This window comes from Biomphalaria glabrata, chromosome 18, assembly GCF_947242115.1.
Source record: "Biomphalaria glabrata chromosome 18, xgBioGlab47.1, whole genome shotgun sequence".
In the NCBI taxonomy this organism is placed as follows: Eukaryota; Metazoa; Mollusca; class Gastropoda; family Planorbidae; genus Biomphalaria; species Biomphalaria glabrata.
The window spans coordinates 12516493-12539643 of NC_074728.1; the positions used below are offsets into that span (position 1 = coordinate 12516493).

General features: G+C 38.3%; 1 protein-coding gene across 14 annotated transcripts in view; it reads left to right on the forward strand.

Moving 5' to 3' along the window:
* The window catches only part of LOC106054743 (CUGBP Elav-like family member 3-B), a 483388-nt gene that overhangs the window by 95483 nt on the left and 364754 nt on the right, over positions 1-23151 (forward strand). For all 14 annotated transcript variants that reach the window (XR_008775895.1, XM_056017168.1, XM_056017159.1 and 11 more), the window contains exon 3: positions 16708-16846. Coding sequence is in view for 13 of the 14 variants with exons in the window: in XM_056017168.1 (XP_055873143.1) it covers positions 16708-16846 (139 nt within the window). In the remaining variant the exon portion in view is untranslated. The remainder of the gene's footprint in view (positions 1-16707; positions 16847-23151) is intronic.

Genomic DNA, 23151 nt, shown 5'->3' on the forward strand with positions numbered 1-23151 from the left:
CATCAGACATCATGCCATTGTTTGAGGCCTCAACGACGCATGTAGCGTACCAATACGCTAAAGACTAAAATACAGTGTGTTGGATTTATTTTTTATACTAAAACATTTCTTCTAAACAAAGACTTCTTACCTTGATATTTTGGGTTGAGTTAGGGTTATGCCATACATAAGACAGGTTATGCCATACATAAGACAGGTTATGCCATACATAAGACAGGTTATGCCATGCATAAGACAGGTTATGCCATACATAAGACAGGTTATGCCATACATAAGACAGGTTATGCCATACATAAGACAGGTTATGCCATACATAAGACAGGTTATGCCATACATAAGACAATCTCTAGTTTTAGAGAAAAAAAGTTGTTTTAAATCTTAATACAATTCTTATTCTTTAGATTCATGACTCGATCATTTCTAAATTTCTAGTACAGTTTTGTGTTTTTATTCTATTCTATTTAAGTTCTTTATTATTCAGTTATGCCGCTATTCGTTATGTTTTCATTTATTGCAAAATAATTCAAATTTAGGGAATTCCCCACATGGAGAGCTGCTGTTGTCTTTGTGTTGTGTGTTAGTTTTGATTTGACTCTTATCGTTTTGTTTGTTTCATTAGACCACAAACTTTGTTTAGTTAAACAAGTTTCTTCTGAAATGAGGATTTGAAGTCTTCCTCAAAAGTATACTGAAGAACGACACCAATACAAACAATTTGAGCCAGAGATTAATGTAGCTACTGGTCATTACAAATCTCACGAGTAAGCAAACAGTGTCATCTAGTCTTCACCTTCACCTATCCCTTGAACCGTTAGGGGCACCACACGAGATCTGTTGACCGTCTTTCTCCATTCCTCTCTGTCTATTGCCTTGGAAAGAATATGTTTCAATGACAGACCCGTCCATTCTTTGATGTTGTCTTACCATCGTTTCCTCTGTCTGCCTCTTCTTCTTTTTCCTGCTACTGCTCCCTGCAGGAAGGTCTTTGCGAGCCCTGAGGACCTTGTGATATGGCCATAGAGCTTAAGTTTTCGGGGGGGGGGGGGGTGCCAGTAGTTAGCAGGTCATTGCGGGGTCGCTGTAGTAATCCTGTTTCTAATCTCTTCGTCTATTCTTGCTATATGTCGGGTTCTTTTTGTTGCTTTGGCTCGTTAAAGGTTACTTAATTATTACTATCAAGAACAATTATTACTAAACTCACTTCAACTCCAACTACAGCTATCCATTGAAATACAAATAATACTTTAATATTCAATAAGCACGCGATGACATCAACTCAATAAATATTAATACAAAACCATCAGTCCAGGAAGCAACTGTCCAATCTTCCTGGACCGGGAACAAGATCTCACTGACTAACATACTCTCTCGCACATTCAATGAAGACTAAACCATTCAGTTCATAACACGTGCAAGACTGTTCACATTCGTAGCTTGGGCCAGGGAGTACATAAATAAAGGAATGGATGTTGTACTGTTGACTAAAAGCGAAGTGCAGATGTCTACACAATTAAACTCATTAGGCGCGTGGTGGCTTGAATGGTAAAGCGCTTGGCTTCCGAACCGAGGGATCTCGGGTTCAAATCTGGGTTATGACTGGGATTTGGAATAATTTTGAAGACGCCTCTTAATTCTAATGGTACCTGACATTATTTTGGAAAAGTAAAGACGGATGGTCGTTATGCTGGAAACATGACACAATCGTTAACCGTCGGCCATAGAAACAGATCAACCATATTGAGCACAAGGTCTGAAAGGTGTAGTCTGCTTTACTTTATTAAGTTCATTGGATAAATGGAACTATTAGACCACACTTAGATCATCTATGGGGCCTACAGAATACTTTCTCCTACAGTTGAACAATGAGAATAAGATCCACAGATTATTTCCCCAGTTATCTACCCACGACAAAAAAAAAAAATGCATTGGATAATTTGTGTGTGTCTGGCTTTCTATTTTTCTGTCATATTGTCCAGCGACTCGTCTGATCGGGAATATTGGACTTGTGACATCAGCTTAAAGCAAGGGGACATAAGCCAGAAATCTGTCAAAGCTAGAGTTATTTCCATGCAATGGAGTTTCTTGTCAATGAACAGCGACATGAGAAGCACACACAAAAAAAAAGAAAGTTTACATTGTGCTCTCTGGACATTTTTGTCTAATTGAAAAGACATGTCACAAAGAAAAGTAATAATACAATAAAATTAATGAAAAATATAGGATACGGCTTTCGTTGGCTGTCTGATCAGTTTCACGTGGGAACAATACCCGGGAACAAGAAAAACACTTTAAAAATATATTTCCTTAAAAAGACAATACCTACATTATTAAACTGCAAATATAATAAAAAAAAATATTTTAAAAAATATTTTTTTTTTCAATTTGGGTATCGAACTCGTAAGACCGTCAACTCCGAGACCTTAAGCATTTTTTATTCGACCAGCGAGGTCAAATGCAATTATTTATTGGTATTTTCATTCTATGGACATCTAGACATCCAACACTAGTGACTAGACTTCAAAGTTCTGATTGAGAGCGCTTAAGATCTAGTCTTAATCTTCTTCCAGATCTAGGATCCTGATGTATAATGTATATTAGATTTATGAAAACTATAAACAACGCTTATAAAATTCAATAAAATTAAAGCTACTTTGAATTTTATGTTATTTTATAATTAGGGTAATACGGCTGACCACGCCATGTTGTCTCTAGACCTAGATATAGTCTCCAGCCAAATATACATTTATTTATTTTCTACTGTGAAAAATTAACGGTCAAACTAGAATTTTCCCGTGTGGTCAACGAGCTAGTAATTCTTTTCCCAGAGATATACATCAACTGTTGCATTTGTAGGATTAGAGCCATTTTGTAGATCAGCTGTCCAGGTTCCTGGATCTAGGTTTCTGTGGGTTCCACGAAGATCTGATTTGAAGAGAGGTATTGTAAAAAAAATGCCACATTTTGTTTTATAAGAGAATGTTTTCTCTCACTAGTATTACAACACACATTGAACAATCAGCCCATAGAGTCACCCGCTCCTCAAACACCGGTTCCCCATCACTGTGTAACTAGTTTATTAAATCTTCATTTATGTGTACGTGTGTGTGTGTGTGTATGTGTGTGAAACAAGACTACCTATGTTTTCTATTTTTCACGACTACCTATGTTTTCTACTTTATCACGATTACTTATGTTGTTTTCTACTTTTCAAAGCTTGATTAGCATTCTTCACATTTCTCGTCTACCCTGTCACACAAAATAACCTTCGAAAAAATCCTTTAGGGAAGAAGGATGTGTCTTAATTACCGTTAGGAGGGATTTCTTCTAACCCTCACCCAGTCGTGTCTGAGGGTTCAACAATGGCAGCGACCATTACTTCGAATGGGTCTTGCCATCGGCAGTCCTCCAGTCCTGGGCTTGCTGTCGAAGGCTGCGCTAAGGCTGTCGAAGGCTGCACTAACCACAGGGAATTTCTTACAATTTCTTTTCTGTGGCCGCCACAAAGCTGTGTATGGGCAGGCACTCTAGCCGACGGAACTGAGGGCAGCATTCTTGTGGAACGGCATGGCAGACTTGTCGATCCTTTATCGGTCCTCTCTATCCACTAACAGACGTTTCCACGGAGGTGTCATTCTGAGGCCACGTGAGATGGAATGACCTCGGCATAACTGAATCAGGCTTACCCTACATTACAATATTCCAAGACAACATTGCTGTTTTTAAAATACATTCCACTGGTACAAAGGAGAAAGTACGGCTCTACAATATGCATGTGAAAATGTAAAAATATGGACATTTTGTTGTAATTTCACATGTAACGAAGACAGTCATCTTTATATTAACTTACTGTCTGTCTGGCTGTCTATCTAATATGCATATTTTACTTTTAAAAACTGTTTCTTTTTGAGTCTGTGGAGAGAGACCCCCTGCCGTAAATCCGGAGCTGTATTTACTTATCCCGAGCATGCTACAAGCCTGCACTTCTTAATCACGACATTTTTTGACAGCCGTAAAAAGGCTAAAAAAAAAATGCTAGAAAAAAAAAACTATAAGTTTGTGACCCGTCGAAATTCGGATATATTTTTATCACCTACGAGCGGGCAATTTTCTTGTGGAGTCCCCGGAGCTGTAGCCCCGCAAGTCCTCACTTAAATCCGGCCCTGGTTACAATTAAGTCAAAATATAGTATTTTAACGCTAGACGCCAAATGAAATGTTAGTATTTAGATTGCTGATATCATGCCTAATCTCAAGAAGTTAGGCTCAGGAAATACTACAATTCAACTCATTAATCCATGCCTATATAATACGTTTACATCTATAGATTTGTAAAAAAAAATTATACTTGAACAAAAAAAAGTTTAATTTAGAGTACGGTTCAATTATGATTTCTTATTTAAAAACAAAACAATTCAGCTTAAAAAAAAAAAGACTGTTCCGCAAGTGTTCCGCAAAATTTTCCAGATGTGCGAAGTGTTCTTATATGGGAAAAAATTTGGGAAACACTGTTCTAAACGATCGCTTTAAAAAACTCTGGACTTGCAGTGGCGTATCTAGTGTGGGGGAGAGGAATTTTAAAATCTGTCCACCCTCAAATGAGTGTTCGATTTTTGTTTACATTAAATATTAATTCTAACGCCATTGTCTCATGTCTTGACGTCGAATGTCAAAATGCACGGGGCCGCAAAAAGGTCAAGCCCCCCGCGCCCTCCAATGATGGAAAATTCCTAGCTACGCCACTGTGGTCCTGACGTATTGATGTACAAGACTTTTGGTAACACCTTTGATGGCAAGCCAATCTGAATCCATGAGACATTCAGTTGATGTGTCTGCCTGCATCAGCCGTGAGTCAGTCGTTTGAATTGATAGTTAATGCCTCAGCCTGGCTCTGGCTTTAGCCATACGCCAAGAAGTGTGTGCGTGTGTGTGCGTGGGGCGTGGTGTGAGTAATTTGTGGTAAACCACATTCCCAACCAGAACATGCACACCAGTGCGTTATAAAATAAACATACGGAGAGACACCAAAACGATAAAGAGCATAGCTTGCTAGATCTTCTCGTGACTCTGGCCGCTCTCAAAGGTGATCTTTTGTATACACGAGTTAGTGGGAGATGGAATTGTTATTGGTCAAATAGGAGACGGCCAATGGAAAGTTAGACAGTTCAGTGCATACACTAGTTAAACAAGGCGTGGGTGAGTGGTAGAATTAAAAAAAAAAAGAGACACAAGCTTGCTGAATATGTTACAAAAAAAGTATCAAGTATTTTTCTTTTACTTTTTTGATTGACTCGATTGTATCCAAGTAGTGTACAGCAAAGTGTAACAAACATTAGAAAGTGCATTTTTTTACAAGTGTTTCCCAAACTTTTTCCTTAACGGAACACTTCGCACATTCGGGGTATTTAGCGGAACACTTCTTACATTCAGGGTATTTAGCGGAACACTTTACTTATTTTTAGAAAGATTAATTCACGTGGTGGTCTACTAGTTATTTATTCCAGTAGTTCGTGGAACACCTATTTCAGGCATCTCGGAACACTAGGGTTCTGCGGAACACATTTTGAGAAGCACTGGTTCAAACGATAGTGACAATTATACCACCTTCATCTTCATCTGTTTCTTATTCTGTTAAGGCGTTGGGGCACCACACATGATCCGTCGACCGTCTCTCTCCATTCCGTCTGTCCTTAATCAGGATTTAAATGTCTTCCATAGACAGGCCTATCCATTCCTTAATGGTTTCCTCCTAACACTTCCTTTGTCTGCCTCAGCTTCTTCTCACTGGTACTGTTTCCTGTGGAAACAGGTCACATAGGATATTTTTTTTTCTGTTCTGTTTTTAAAGAAGCTGATGTCTGTTTCCTAAAATGTTTTGTTTTAATCTTAATAATTAAAGGTAGATATCATCAAACACAAATAGAACATTTCTTTTACCCCAGCCCAATTCTCCTCCACTAAAGAAAATCTGGTTAAGCGAATGAATAAATCTATTCAAAGTATACACAATTCTAATGATAGGTCTATAGATCGAGACCTACAAGGCGGTGCGCAAGATTTATTTATCAAACTCTTTAATGAATTTTTTAAATTCTACTTTAAAAAATTATTGCGGTCAAACTAGAGTTTCCCAGCGTGGTTAATTAGCTCGTTATTCTTTTCCTAAATATATGTTTCAACTATCAAATGTTCAGGAAAATAATAAGAGCCATTTTCAAGAACCCTTTGCACTCACCAACCCTTTTGTTTTTTTAACCCAATGAATAGTTTGCAGCTGAGAAGAGAAGTTGTAAACATCGCAGCGTGTACTAGACCTGCACTAGACCTGCACTAGACCTGCACATTCTTGATTTCCCTATTTTTATTTGATATCGGTCAATAGACGCTGATTATTGGTTAATTTATTCTAGTGAAGAAAAGCTCTCTGCAATATCAACAAAGTGTCTGTAATTAGACCAGCCAATCAAGGCTGATATTTGGATACAGGTTGGGGAGTTTTGATCTAAGAAGATTTGAATACGACCTGGTCGCGAGAGACTGGAAGAGACTTAACGAAAGCGAAATGTGACCTACATCGAACAGGACATTATAGCAGCTTGCAACAAGAGAACTTTTTGGTCCGTGCATTCAGGCTGCCATGGAAATGTATAGGCGTGTTTCTGTTGTCACCATGAGAAAAGTACAGCGATTGTTTAAGTTATGTGGGCTGAAGAGTTTCTGGTGTCACCATGAGAAAAGTACAGCGATTGTTTAAGTTATGTGGGCTGAAGAGTTTCTGGTGTCACCATGAGAAAAGTACAGCGATTGTTTAAGTTATGTAGGCTGAAGAGTTTCTGGTGTCACCATGAGAAAAGTACAGCGATTGTTTAAGTTATGTGGGCTGAAGAGTTTCTGGTGTCACCATGAGAAAAGTACAGCGATTGTTTAAGTTATGTAGGCTGAAGAGTTTCTGGTGTCACCATGAGAAAAGTACAGCGATTGTTTAAGTTATGTAGGCTGAAGAGTTTCTGATGTAACCGTGAGAAAAGTACAGCGATTGTTTAAGTTATGTAGGCTGAAGAGTTTCTGATGTAACCATGAGAAAAGTACAGCGATTGTTTAAGTTATGTAGGCTGAAGAGTTTCTGATGTTACCATGAGAAAAGTACAGCGATTGTTTAAGTTATGTGGGCTGAAGAGTTTCTGATGTAACCATGAGAAAAGTACAGCGATTGTTTAAGTTATGTAGGCTGAAGAGTTTCTGGTGTCACCATGAGAAAAGTACAGCGATTGTTTAAGTTATGTAGGCTGAAGAGTTTCTGATGTAACCATGAGAAAAGTACAGCGATTGTTTAAGTTATATAGGCTGAAGAGTTTCTGATGTAACCATGAGAAATGTACAGCGATTGTTTAAGTTATATAGGCTGAAGAGTTTCTGATGTAACCAATAGTATATTTATCGTAGTTCAATTATTAAATCCTGGGGTAAAAGTTAAAGGGAGACTAGTAAGAGACTTGAGACAGCATTTGACGTGAGTTGTAGATTGTTTCAATTCTCATTTCACTTGTGCATCTCCACTGAAGAGGAATCTATTTATGTTTATAAACAAAACTTATATTATATTCAGCTTTGTTTAAAGAAAAGCCTGCTGATGCTATTTCAAAGTCTACTCTAACGATTTAATGCGCCTACCAGTGGCGTAGCTCTGGTGGGGGGAGAATTTGAAAATCTCCCGGGCCCCCACATGAGAGGGGCCCCAAAATGAGTGTTTTTTACATTAAAACTAAAATCACCCAAAAATGCAGGTGTCCCCAAAGAGGTCAAGCCAAAGGCCCCCAAACAATGGAACATTCTTAGCTACGCCCCTGACGCCTACATCGGTTAAACTGTTCTAGCTGTCTAGAGCTTCAAACCAACGACCGAGTATCAACGAAGCGTAAAACAATATAGTCAGATACAATGTGCAATCGAAATAGAGATTTATCATATTTCATATCTTTTATAAGACATTCATATTACACGCAGCCCCAAAACATATTATCACGTATCATCAGTATTAAGCATATTCTATTTCTTGGACCCGTACTATCTCTCTTGAAGTCTTTTATAAAATGTGTGCTTTATTTTCCTGGAAACAAACAGAACTTGACCACTAATTGAAACATGATATTTACACATGGCCATAAATAGAAGGGGCATTAGTACAGGTCTAGTCCGTGCAAGCAGACGATGGCGCCAGCTTTACGTTCATTAAGATTCAAACACCAACAGGACCAGCTGGTACCGGATCAAGCCAACATCCGGTTTGACTTTGGAACTTTGATCTCTCTCCGGAATCGATAAGACTTCATCACACCAGTATCGAGTGAGTTTAGTCAACGATACTTTGGTAGCACTTGCAAATCGAGGAATCAGTGTACCGATTTGGTGTTGCGATTCGGTGTTGACTTACTGGCTACCAACGTTTCTTTTTCTTTTGATTCTCGTCTGCTGACCTAGTTTCTTTTGAAAGTGTTCACATAATTATGTCCAATGAGCGTTGGTCATCCAATCGTACGAGTTGATACAACCATGTGGCGTGCATTTCCCTAATCGAACACTGAATATCGATTTTTAATCAGGACTGCTAATAGATAAACTGCAGGAACAAAGTTTGCCCGTGGAGGTGCTCCATATCTCAGTTTACTGCTGACACCATGTTTTGCCCTAGTGCTTACTGTTTAGTAGGAACCTTACAGCCACTGAAATTCTTTTGTTTTATCTACACCGTCCTCAATGTTGTTTTCCTAAAGGGGTGGGGAGGAGAGATCATCGAACGTGAAGGTCAGGTCTAGGAATGCTCGTAGGATGATTTCCTTATTGCATTTCACCCATTTCGCGTCCAGTTCTTCTTTTGCGAGTAAAGGTTTGCCAAATGTGTCCTAGATGGGTGCTCCTTATCTAGTCCGATTCGTTGGAGAATCTTGTTCTGAGTATACAATGTGCCTTTTGGAGGAGTGCACAGCAAGTAAAGAAAAATAAAATAAAAAATTAAGTCACTAGATCTAAATGATGCTTACAATGAGGAGAAGTCACGAGTTGCACTCCAAGCTGTAACCTGATTTCGATCATCTAGCAAATAAATCTGGAAACTTAGCAGACTGTAAAATTTTAGTTGCACTACTTCCCCTAACAAACAAAAGTGACTTCATTTAGACATCGCTTCCATCGACTACAAACCTTTACATTTCAGAACTATACTTCAATACAAGCAAAATATATTAATAAAGGATTCAATATATACATATATATAAATAATAAAACCCTTACCTTAGGTGATCGGCTATACTTCTACTGCCCTATAATCTCAATATTGTAAAATTTATTTCCTTTTTTTTTATATCAAACACAAATAATTAATTACCACTAATTAATTAGCTAATGCTTATTTTCTCATACGTGTTTAGTTAAGACAATGAATAATTGTGAAAAAAAAATTCAACTTGATCCGAGAATGGGAAATAGGAGAAATAATGTGCTGGCAATTTGTACATGACAGACAGACAGACAGAGTTAGCTGGTATAGGCAGTGTAAGCAAATTAAAATGTCTCCTTTTGGGTTGCAGATGTTGAAGAAATTTCCTTGACATATTAAAAACATGATATTCTTGACATGATATTCTTGACTTGCAATAAAAAATGTGATGATGTGTCACTGACCTTTATGGTGTCCAGGTTCAATCTGTTTCAATGGGCAGCACTCTAATTGTGTATAGTGAAACTGTTTTAACTAATAGACATTGTTGTAAATTACTTTAAGTGTGTTTGTGTGTATATGTGTGTACTTATACAAGTTCATTTGGCCAAAATCCTCCACAAACAATCACGACTGACCGTGTCGATCGCGCTGGTGAGGTCCACAAAAGCAGCGTATAGGCTTAGGTTCTGCTATTTGAATTTTTCTTGTAATTTTTGCAGAACTAATATCATGTCATGTGTACCTCTACCGGCTCTGAAGCCACATTGGCTCTCAGATAAGACCTCGTCCACTAAAGAGTGGGTTATTTAGTCGAGCAACACCCGAGCAATGATCGTTCCTGCTACTTACAGAAGTGTAATGCCTCGATAGTTGGAGCAGTTAGACTTGTCACCCTTTTTGTATAGGGATATGATTACGGAATCTGGAAGTTCAGATGGGACCACACTCTGGCCAGGCTAGGATGCCCACCTATTCATTCTCAAGCAGTTTCACGTGGGACAAAAAGGCCAGATCAGACACATTGGTGACCTGTCTGATCACTTCCCAAAAGAAAATGGCATGAAGCAGGGCTGTGTGCTTGCTCTTACTCTATTCGCTGTCTTCTTTGGCGTAATGCCGGGTCTAATAAGGCAGCGATTGTACGAAGGCATCGACATTAGATTTCGTTCAGACGGCAATGTGTTCAATCTTCGACGTCTACTATCCCTTACAAAAACAAAGGAGATTACCATTCTGTTTATCTATAAACCTCGGGAAAACAGAAGTCATGTTCCTGAAGCCACCCAATAAAACCTACTCAGCCCCAAGGATCGCCGTAAACGGACAGCCCATTTACGTGGTGGACCACTTCAGATATCTGGGTAATATAGTCTCAAATGACGCCTCACTTTCAAGGGAAGTTGATAACCGTCTGACCAGGGCCAGTAGCACTTTTGGACGCCTTCAGACGAGAGTTTGGCGGAATAAATCTCTCCGCCTGTCTACAAAAATCAATGTCTACCAGGCGGTGGTTCTCCCAACTCTATAAATGGATCTGAGACATGGACACTATACATACGGTGGCAAGACTGCCCTTCAAACAGCGATGTCCTTGCGAACGCCGGTATGAACAGTATAGAGGAACTTCTTAGGTCCGACAGTTACGCTGGGTAGGGCACGTATCCCGTATGGGAAACGAACGTATGCCAAAGGAAGTCTTTTTTGGTGAGCTAAAAAAGGTGGTCAATGTAACAGAGGCGCCCCACGGAAACGCTTCAAAGACCAGCTTAGGCGCTAATTTTCCTTGGCTGATATAGAAGAGAGCACCTGGTTACATCCTCAAAACGAGACAGCTGGAGGTCACTCACAAAGGCTGCGGGATACACATTTGAGAACAAAAGAAAATTCGCTGCCGAGGACAAACACAGACGCGTAAAGAAAATCTAAATCGACAACCAGCGGACAATGGTTATGCTTGCTCTGGGGGTGGCTAAATATGTGGGTCACAGCTGGGGCTGCGCAGTCAAGGAAAATACTGCATTTCTCACTAATCTTCGGACTCGAAGACAAGCCTTATTATTATTATTATTATTATACAAGTTCATTTAGTGAGTATATTGAGAAACGTCTGTGGATTAAGTTTATAGGACGGATTTAAGTATCGAAATACGTCTGTGGATTAAGTTTATAGAACGGAATTAAGTATTGATAGACGTCTGTGGATTAAGTTTATAGAACGGAATTGAGTATTGATAGACGTCTGTGGATTAAGTTTATAGAACGGAATTAAGTATTGAAAAACGTCTGTGGATTAAGTTTATAGAACGGAATTAAGTATTGAAAAACGTCTGTGGATTAAGTTTATAGAACGGAATTAAGTATCGAAATACGTCTGTGGATTAAGTTTATAGAACGGATTTAAGTATCGAAATACGTCTGTGGATTACGTTCATAGAACGGAATTAAGTATTGATAGACGTCTGTGGATTAAGTTTATAGAACGGAATTAAGTATTGAAAAACGTCTGTGGATTACGTTTAAAGAACGGAATTAAGTATTGAAAAACGTCTGTGGATTACGTTTATAGAACGGAATTAAGTATTGAAAAACGTCTGTGGATTACGTTCATAGAACGGACTTGATGTTACAGAGTAACACAAATAGAAATATTAATATATATTATTAAAGGAACTAAAATAATTTTCATATTCAGAAATCCTCACTTAATATAGCGACATTGAGAAATTGAAATACTTTTTTCATTACAAAGTTATGTTTAGGTTTTTATCTTTCTGTTCTACCGACATAGTTTCTCAACTCCAAAGTTAGAGCAATTCAGCTTTTCTATTTTGAACCATCTTGACGAAATTAATATAGAAACAAGACTCCTGGAGGGACATTAATTCAATAGAAATATTTGTAGTAGAAATATTCTCCAGCGACGTCTTCAGACCGAGGCGGTGTTGACTCACTAAATATCAAGGAGCGTAAGCTGGGCTTGAACTACGACATTTGACAAGAACTAGTGACTTGGTATTTCTAGGAGACTTGCTGGGATGACTTCTGGAAATGTCAAGAAATTAGATTTTGTTCGGACTTGTTAATTTTCGATATAATTGATGTAGGAACCTATTAGTTTTGGAATGTGTTACTATTGTAACATTTTAATATTGGAACTTATCTGTGTTGGTAATTTAGTGTAGAAACATTTTATGGTTTAAATTTATTTCATTTAAGAATTACGTCCGTTATAACTTATTAGTGCTATGTTATAATTGGGTTGCGAATATGTACTTTTATTCTGAAAGTCAAATCTGATGACCCAATGTCCAGTTAAATGCCGTTGTTATTGATCTGGTATAATCATTCCTCTTTACTAAACAAACGATTTTATTTCCCCAAATTAAAATCATGAAAAAGTTGAAAACACTCCCCATATTAACCACATTATAATCCAAATTTAATAATAATTTCACACTAGCAGATTTAACATGAAGCTTACAACTTATTGACTCAACAAACATATTTGTGGACCCTGAAATAAGCTTGTCCCTTCTAATTATAGCTTTTCAAACTGAAAGTTTTAGAATGTAAGTCTACTTCTACCAAAAGCAAATAAGTCCCCTTTCATTACTTACTCACAGTGTAGAAACAAGAAGCTTTTAGAAGGCAACGTGTAAAACAAAACACACTTCCTGCTGACATTTCTTTAGAAACCTTGCGGCGTACATTACCTGACAATTGTACATTTAGTGATGCATATTTAGTGTACTTATTTAGTAGAGTTGAAACTTATTTGTGTCGGGACATATTACTGTTTTAATTGATCAGTCTTGGAATTCATTACTTTTAGTAAAGTTCCCCTTTCAGATCTTGAGGGCAGATGGTGTTAATGTCATCCGTTTCTTTGGTTAAAGGTTAATGAGCAGGGTGTCATGTGGCCAGCTCAACACCAACCGCCTTTACTTTCCCAACTAAAGTCAGGTACCCATTATAGTTGGGTGGACTCAAGGGCACCCTAAAGATACCGAAATTCAGAATCCCAGTCGTCACCGAGATTCGAACATAGGACCCCAGGTTCTGAAGCCAAGCGCTTAGCCACTCAACCACCGTCTTTGTAAATACTAGATAATTTGATGAAATGTACTAATGTACAAACGGACTTTGATCTAGAACCACCTTCTTGTTCGTTTCTGATGCGCTCTTTGTAAGTCAGTCTGTCTGTCAGTCTGTCTGTCTTTCAACCTTGTAGGATTCTCTCGAGTTTTCTCTCCTTCCTTCTTACTTTCTCGTTCGTTACAGAGGCAGAAATTTAGGCACGTGAACATGCGTTAACATCATACAGACATCATTGAAATAGACCTGTGTTTCTCAAAGTGGGATACGCGTACCCCAAGGGGTATGAGAAGACTTTGTAGGTGATAGGCGTTCGACTCATTAACTATGCGGATTTTTTAAAATACTCTTTTATACTGTTCTGTTAATAAATGTGGTTGGGGGGCGGGGTACTCAGTATTACAAAATTTATAAAATGGGTCAAAAGTTTGGGAAACACTGAAATAGACGAATTAGTCAAGAATCTCATGCCACAACTACCACAACTTAAAGACACCGCCAGCATCCCTTGAAAATGACAATGTCTTTGATTCCTAAAATTAAGGATAAGTGCAGTATTTCAGATGGCTACGCAAATCAAGTTGCATATTTTTTTCACATCTGAAGCAGAAAAAGCTGTTGTACGTCGGGGGGGGGGGGGTCTGTTTAAGTTTTCTTTACGCCTTCTGGGCCTGTCTTCGACAAGGGCTTTTCTTTGGACCTCAAATGTGTGCCCGTGGTTGTGAGATCTCTCCAAATGTCTCTTTCAGAGATCATCTGCTGCCAGCTACTTTTCTTTATGCCGGTGATGGCAAAATGGGGGCACCTCTGTTACGCCGTCCACCTTTAAGCTTGCCCAAAGAATATTGTTTTTTCGGCATGCAGTCGACCACATGCGGGATAAGTATCAGTACACAGCTCTGGAATGGTTAGTAGTGCTTCTATTGTATTGTCGGTATACAATGTATGTAATGCCTCATGCAGGTACCATATCTCATGCACGTACCATATCTCATGCAGGTACCATATCGCACGCAGGTACCATATCTCATGCAGGTACCATATCTCACGCAGGTACCATATCTCATGCAGGTACCATATCTCATGCAGGTACCATTGGTCATTTGGTTACTTTCGAAATAACGTCTTCGTATTTCAGTCTACATACAATACGATACATTCAAGTGTGTGTCAGAGGTGCAGTGCTGGATTTGCCTGTATGTGTATACATGTTTTTTTGTGAATAGTTTCCATAATTTTGAAAAAAAAAAATAAGAAAAATGATCAGGTTTATTACAACAGGCCCCATATCTCCAATATCCTAGGGCCTTAACAAGTTGAAATTCGATCCTGCAGAGACCCCTCTTATTTGTATGACGAGAAGACAGTGACAAAGGAATCACTTAATCGCGGGCCACCTTCAGGCGCAGAACTTGGGGCGGGGGCCATCCTTATTGATATGTTAATAGTCTAGAGAATGCTGGGAATTACCGATAAGTCAGTGAATAGTTACGAAGTGTCTGTCCAATGTTGTTGGTTGTCGAGACACAAAATAAAAGATCTTCCGACGATAAAAAGCGAAGGATATCGTGAGGGGAAGGTTTTGTAAGGAAGACTGTAACATATTTATGTATCGAACTGTTGTGGAACTTTATTATATCCCCACAACAAATTCATGGATTTTTTCCCCAACCTATTTCCATTCTTGATTCCACTCTGGCAGACTGCACATTGAGTAGACAGAATAGAAATATTTCAAAAATCTGGCATTGAAAATGAGTTCCCCCAATGCCAGATTGGATTGTTTTGAAGATCAGCCTTTGAATCTCTCAAGTTAGGACTTGAAATTTTACGCTGTCTGAATAGACAGACAAAGACTTGAAACATGACAACAGGGCGAAAGGAAGACATAGGGACATAACCAGACAAGGATGTGAAATAAGCAGACATCTAAAATAAGATAAAATCACTTCAAATGTAAACATTGTCCTGCTCTAGCATGTCCTGCTCTAGCTTGTCCTCCAAAACATTTTTGCCCTATGTCTTCTCTTCTTTGTTATGGCACCATTACGAATTAGTTGTGTCTTAGAAAAGGAAAGTTTTGACTTACAGACAATGACACAACTAGTAAGAACAAAGCGAGGATTGTAGCAAACATAGCGAAATGTAAACAGACTATTTTTGACGACTTTATAGAGTCAGATTTTATGAAGGTAGAGATTTAGCTTGTCGACATTCGACGGTTCCCTTCGTTATTATTAAACGTCTTGTTCGACATTCGCTATCAGCGTCGAGTAACTTATAGCGTTGGCCTTTCGCCTGTGTTATTGGATATCGTTGAGAGCTACCTCCGTCTGACTTATCTCCATAAGACAAAGCGCGAAAGCGAAAACAATATAGTAAACGTATTAATTATTAATCCTTTAAATTGACAAAATTTTGTTTCAATATTTTGGGCTTTAATTTTAAACTTTTTAGCTCTGAAAAGTGGAGTCTCTTTTGATACTTCGAGATATAAACATGTATTGTATCTTTTTAGTAATAATCACTGGTTTTGTGTGGTGTAATTTGTAGTAACTATTTTAAATAGTCATCACTTCCAACCAGGGCCGGTACTACAAATTGTGGGGCCCCATGCGAAACGGATTGCGCGGGGCCTATTTTGGGTTGGAATAAGCATAATAAGCGTAAATTAAGATTTTATATTAGAAAAATAAATTCGTCTTTGCATTTCATTCATTCTTTACAAAGTAAAAAATTACTATCAAATTAACTTACGAGCCATCTACAGTAGATAGTAGTTTTCCAATAAAAAGCTGATAAACATTCAAATCTGCGTTTTAGATTTACCATCGACTAGCAAAATATCGCTTTTGATTTTTTTAAGAGGTTGAGATAAATTTAGATCTATATATGTATGCCAGTGACTATTAAAGTAAATTAAGTATTTGAACTTCTTGTTTTGGTTAAAATTCATCTTATTATTAAATGAAAGCTGACAATGCTGTTTTTTTTTAATCGCGAGCAGGATTGACGTTTTCCATATTGAATGACACCCCGAAATGACAATTTTGTCTGTTTTTAAGGAGATTTGCACGATTTTTCAGAAGATTCTAATAATTTCAGGAGATTTTCATGACTTTTTCGTATAATTTGCAATTTCAGGAGAATTCCAGTAACCCCTTAATAATAAGTTAAGATGGTTTAATTTTATAATTTACACCTAGAATTCGAGCGGGGCCTATGAAAGTGCGGGGCCCACTGCGGCCGCATAGGTTGCAGTGGCCTAAGACCGGCCCTGCTTCCAACAGCACACAGATAAAAGTTTCAGCTTGATTGCTTTCTATTCTACTTTCTATGTTTTAAAGCAACCCTTCCACTTGACATGGTCCATCTCCAATGTGTTTCTCTCGTCCACAGGATCATGACGCCATTAAATTGTTCGTTGGGCAGATTCCCAGGAACTTGGAGGAGAAAGATCTGCGTCCAGTATTTCTGGAGTTTGGGGATATTTATGAGTTGACTGTTCTTAAGGACAGGTTTACCGGCATGCATAAAGGTAAGGAAAGTGTCCAGTCCATCTTAGGTGTGTAGCTCTTGGGTCCTTGTGTGTAAGACTCTTGGCTCCTTTTGGTTCCTTGTATGTAAAACTCTTCATTCGTTGTGAGTACATCTCTGGTTCTTTATGTCTACAAGTGTTTTGTTTTGAATGTTCTACACTTGGTTCCCTGTTATGCCTAGACAAATGGCACACTAAATACAGTTTTTGGTTTTTACTTTCTTCTACGCTGCTAAAAAAAAAACAAACCATTTTCTTCTTGACAAAGCGATGTAAAAGTATTGTTGAATATTGTTTTAATCGATGATTATTAATTTCAACCTCACACTTTTCTCTATAAGACTTAATATCAAACAAAACAAAGAAAAACTATATCTGGCTAAATGCACTCTGTTGATTTCAAATGATGGTGTTTGGATAAACAAAGAGGAATTTTTATTTAGATATTTAATGGTGTTTTGTATTTGAATTACTATAAGTTGTAAATCTAGAGAAGTTGGGTAATATTTTGACAACTTTTAAAACAACTTTTTAATTTGACCATCTTCGGTGTCGTTCCTGTGAACATACATTGCACATGGGGGAGGATTAAAAAAAAAAAGCTCCGATTAATCAACTCATCCCCCACGTCGTTCTTAAAGGGAGGGGGGGCATAAACTGTGGGGAGGGCTCTATCACGGTTAGTGCCGGTACGTGAGAACCCATCTTCGGCTTGACCCATCTTGGGCTTCAACCCATCTTGGGCCGTGACCTCCGTGACCCCAGGCCGTAAGGCTGGTTTGTGACGTAGTAGGTCAGCGACCATTGTTTCTGATCGTAACCAGAGCCTGGCTGTGTGTTAGCGCTTAGGCGAAGTGTTGTAAACTGTAACACAGCCAACGTGTAGTTGTCCTGATGACTATACACAGACGTATTATTAAACTAGACTAATCACTGGATCTAGACTTTATGTATTTACTTAATATACACACTAAGTGATTGTGTTAGCATTAGCGCTTAGGCGAAGTGTTGTAAAATGTAACACAACCAACATGTAGTTGTTGTCCTCATAACTATAAACAGACGTATTATTAAAGTAGACAAATTACTAGGTCTAGACTTAGATGTCGAAGGCGCCGCTTGGGCACGGCCTCTGGTCTCACTGAAATGGTGGCACCCAGTCTAGCGCTCAAGGTACAGAGTCTCACAACAATGGATGTGATTCAAGGATCATCTATCTGGGGCTTCGGACAGAGGGGTCGCCGCAGGGCCGTCTCTCATTCCTAGCCTCTGAGCAAAATCCTTTCTTGGTCAATGGTCATAATAGGGTGCAAGCTGGACATTAACGTACACTCACTGAAGAGCATGATCGTCTCGAGATTTAAAAACGAGTTCAACCTAAATCTATCTTCATTTGCAGGGTGATGAACCTTCGAAATTCTTTTAGTCTGTGAATCTTTTCCTCAATAATTATCTGACAACGAACTAGAAAAAAGTAAAAAAAAAAAAAGATAAAGCGAATGAAATTCTATTGTGTAAGTGTGTCTGCTTTCAGAACTGGTCACGTGATTTGAAAGATGTATTTATAAAAAAAAAAGGTTGTTTTTTTTTTAATATAAATTTTGCTAGTCACTATATCCCTCTTCCCAGAATCCTCACAAAAAAAAATCTTTTCAGCATTAATTTTTCGATAAGGAAGCAGAGCTCGGGTCTCCGTTATTCACACAATAACAATTAATTCCTCTAATTAGACGCTTTAAATAATTAACAGTATCTGCGTTATGCAAGAAGATAATGAACAATTATACATGGATTACACAACTGTCAGATTTAAAAACGATGCGGGGAAAACAGTTCTAGTTCCATTCTGACTAGACAGACAGACAGGAGGATATATACGTCTACTTCTATGTTCAGTAGTTTGGTCTGTTGGGGCTATGTTTTGTTATAGTTATTGCTCAGTTGTTTGAGTATTGTTGTTATTGCTGTTATTATTATCATTAATATTATCATTGTTGTGTATTTGTATTCCTTGCTGTGTGTTGTGAATTGATCTGTACTGGTGTGTCAGAATGGCTTGGTGTCCAGGTCAGCTTGTGTGTGTGTATTGCGTTATTGTGAACTGTTTTGTCATTCTTGTGTTATAAAGCCTATGATAGAGGCCTAACACTGTGGTTTTTAATGAGGTTATGTATTCATTATCATTTCTATCATTGTTACTATTCTGGTAGATCTCTTATTGTTTATTGTTTGTGTTGTTTGTATTAACAACTAGATGAAAAGAAAAGAAAAAGATATCTGAACAAATTACATTGGTAGTTTTTTTTTTATTCGCTGGCTACATGACACCCAACACAGCTTCACCCAATAATTCTATTTGGATACACAGCAGAAACTGTTCAGACTATACAGTCGTCTGCTTCTAAGGTTGAAAATACAAAAATGAACACTATAGTATTGTTACTCCTTTATATCTCTTCTGTTTGTCTCCCTTTGCCACTCTCCTTATATCCATATCAAAAGTCTAAAAATAATACTTTAAAAATATGTATTGCAATATTTCACGTTTGTATGACTCAGCTGTGAACTAATCAATCATTAAAATGACAATTTACTGAAAGAAAAACTAAAAATGAAACAAAAAGTGAAACTGAAACAAAAAAACTGAAACTGTTTACTGAAGAGACAATTGAGTGAAACGAGTCGCCCATATTTCCAGACGATAAGAAACATTTATTTTAAACTCTAGTAACAGTTATACCGTACGAAACCCGAACTAATGGCCCGAATAGCACAGTCCACAGCAGCCCTTTCAAAACTTAAAATAATATGGAAAGACAAAAGAGTTATAATTGATGACTAATAGTTGACTAGCGGCTGTAAACAATGACTAACGACCAACCACCCTTGAACTATGACTAACGACCAACCACCCTTGAACAATGACTAACGACCAACCACCCTTGAACAATGACTAACGACTAACCAATCTTGAACAATGACTAACGATCAAGCACCCTTTTAACATCGACTAACGACTAACCACCCTTTAACATCGACTAACGACCAACCACCGTTGACCAATGACTAACGACTAACCAACCTTGACCAATGACTAACGACCAACCAATCCACGTTCATTATATAATACCATATATTGATTTCTCTGGATTGTCTCCTTCACAGATAGTTCCACCAGCTTCCCGTAATTCCGGTTCGACCGCAAATCAAAGTTGTCTAGAAGGATCTGGTATATTTTCCCACGCACATGCTATGTGACCCAAATAATAAGGACAGTTGGCTTACTACCTGGTCAGCCGTTACTGTGTGCTGTCAAGCGTGACATTATGCACATTTACGTGACAAAATGTAATATCACGTGGTATACAACTTAGACATTTAACTCGCACTACATCATTAATCATTAATCATTAACCATTTTATTAATTTATTTTCCGAAGTCGTTGGCCATACAAGACATCTACACAGACACGTGACTGGACATACCTTTTGATGGTCAAAATACATTTCCAGATTTTTTGTTTAATGTTTTCTTTTTAATGTTTCAATAATGTCAAATAGTGTTTCTTCTACGATCCCGTTGAGTTAGTGCAGGTTAAGCTCAGAATTAATAGCACTTTATAGTTCGAATAATAAATATAAGAAGAAATCATTCTGTACGGGCAACTTGCGTCTGGCTCAAGAAAAACTGGTCGCCTCCACCTCCGTTACGTGGATGTGATAAAAAGGGATTTAAAATCAGTGAACATTGATACTGCCCATTGGGAAGAGATAGCCTAGACCGCACTAGTTTGAGAGAGACGGTGACCAAGAAAGCTATGAACAGCGAGAAAACATCGGCCTCGACTTTTGAAGAAAAGAATGCCACACGGAAAATGGCCAGCTCCTCTACCACCAAAGCGAAAGCAACCTTGACATACAATATATGTGGACGGGAGCACTGGCGGATCCAGGGGGGGCGGTAGGGGCGATCGCCCCCCCCCCCACTCGGCCGACCCCCCCTTCCCCGAAGGGGGGGGGGGCGGACGAATTATATTATAGAATTCACACAATTTGTATGCGAATTTATTACTTATGTTAATAATATATACTAATTATTTATATTTCAACCTATTTTTAGATTATTTCGCCCCCCCCCTTCTAGTATTTTGGCCGATTTGGTAGGGTCGGGAGGGGGCGATGGCATCAATCCGCCCCTCCCTCCACCATAAACTTTTGAGTGGGGGGGGGCGGTCTTTCTTATCTCCGAAAACCACAGCTTGCTAACAGAATCAATTAAATATCTATATGATTGAAACTTGTTGTTGGTACTTTAACCGGTCTTTATATAATTTCGTTCACCTGTTGGCCGATAGGAAGGGGAAGAGCGAATACCTCCACTGCCCTTCCCATCTAAACCCTTTGAGTGGGGGGGGGGGCGGTCCTACTTTTATGGAGAAATCATAGTATGTGAACAAAATTAGTCGAATATCTATATAATATAAACAGGTGGAAGTGCGATACATGGAATCTCCTTCCCCCATCGGACAAATCAATACTTTTTCTTTTTGTATTATAGTAAGAAATTACAAAATTTAAAAAATCTGTCACTAATAATTTATATATGCTTTAAAGTAAATTCTTATATCGAGTCGCCCAACCCCTATTCTTTAATGCAAAATGCAATCATTAGCAGAAATTATAAAAAGGAGCGAGGATTAATCGTTTTCATTTTACCGCCCTTCCCCTTTCCAGACAGAGTTTGTGTAATTTGACATGAATTTATCATAACTATTTTAAGAAAGACTTTGCTTTGGAAAAGTTATAATTCAAACGAAATTTTTCAATATAACAGTCACGTTTGAGATGAGTTCAAAAGCCAGATAATCTTTTCCTAGTCGATTTTTTCCAACATTTACTCTATCTCATATTTTTCTAGTTAAATAAATTTAGGACTATAACTCACAATTTATGCTAGAATTTTATTGAATATTATTAATCGAAATTTTTTTTTCGGCGGCGATCTTCAAAACCTTAATCTAAATATGTGGGGTATCTAATCTTTTCAAAGAACAAATCAGTTGTATTTGCAATGTATTAAAGGACTATAAATTCATATTAGAATATTTTTCTAATTATTCAAAAGGCACTTTATAATAGAATGAATAATGAGCTGTAGGTCAGTAGAATGCTTTACTGCAGTGAAGAATGCCAGAAAACGCTTTTAGCGTCGTGGCTTCGAACCGAACCTCACTGATGAATAACAAGCTGTAGATGTCAGAATGTAGATGTGAAAAATGCAAGAAAACGCTTTTGGCGTCTGGGCTTTGCCCCGAGTCCCACAGATAAATAATGATAAATAATGAGCTGTAGATGTCAGGAGGATGCGTTTCTGCAGTGAAAAATGCAAGACAACGCTTTTGGCGTCGGGGCTTCGCCCCGAACACCACTAATAAGTAATGAGCTGTAGATGTCATAAGAATGCGTTTCTGCAGTGAAAAATGCAAGACAACGCTTCTGGCGTCGGGGCTTCGCCCCGAACACCACTAATAAGTAATGAGCTGTACATGTCAGGAGAATGCGTTTCAGCCTTGAAAAATGCAAGAAAACGCTTTTGGGCGTCGGGGCTTCGCCCCAAACCCCACTGATAAATAATGAGCTGTAGATGTCAGAAGAATGCTTTTCTGCAGAGAAAATTGCAAGAAAACGCTTTTGGGGTCGGGGCTTCGCCCCGAACCCCACTGAAGAAGCTTAAAGCGCTCTCCCAGACCCCCAAGCTTGCAAGAGAAAGACTGTTTTTTTTTTGTTTTTTTTTTTTCGCCGAAGATTGAGAAACAGTCTTATTTTATTCTCATATATCGAATATATATATATACATATATATGCTGTACGCACGTTTATGCATAGGGTTAGGGTTTACTGGGCGTTAGGGTTAGGGTTTGGAAAAAAATCGCCCCCCCACTCCAAAGTTCTGGATCCGCCAGTGGACGGGAGTGTCTCTCCAAAATAGGGAAGCAAAGTCATATGAAAAATTGTTCTAGAAGAACCATAGTCGTTTTACGACAGAAGGAGGCCAATGATAAGGAGACTGACGAATTTTCTACTTTCTGAATGATCGAGTTTACCACAGGAATGAGCTGCGAAATGTGTATGCGACATTCCAACATTACGACTAAAGAAGAATACAACCAAATGGTATTTACTTCCTGCAGTCGTCCTAGAATAAACACACGTTTGTTCCCGTCGTAGACTAAACACAAGTTTGTTCAGTCAGTATACAATCACAGACAATCACAGTTCCATTATAGACTCTACACTAGTATGTA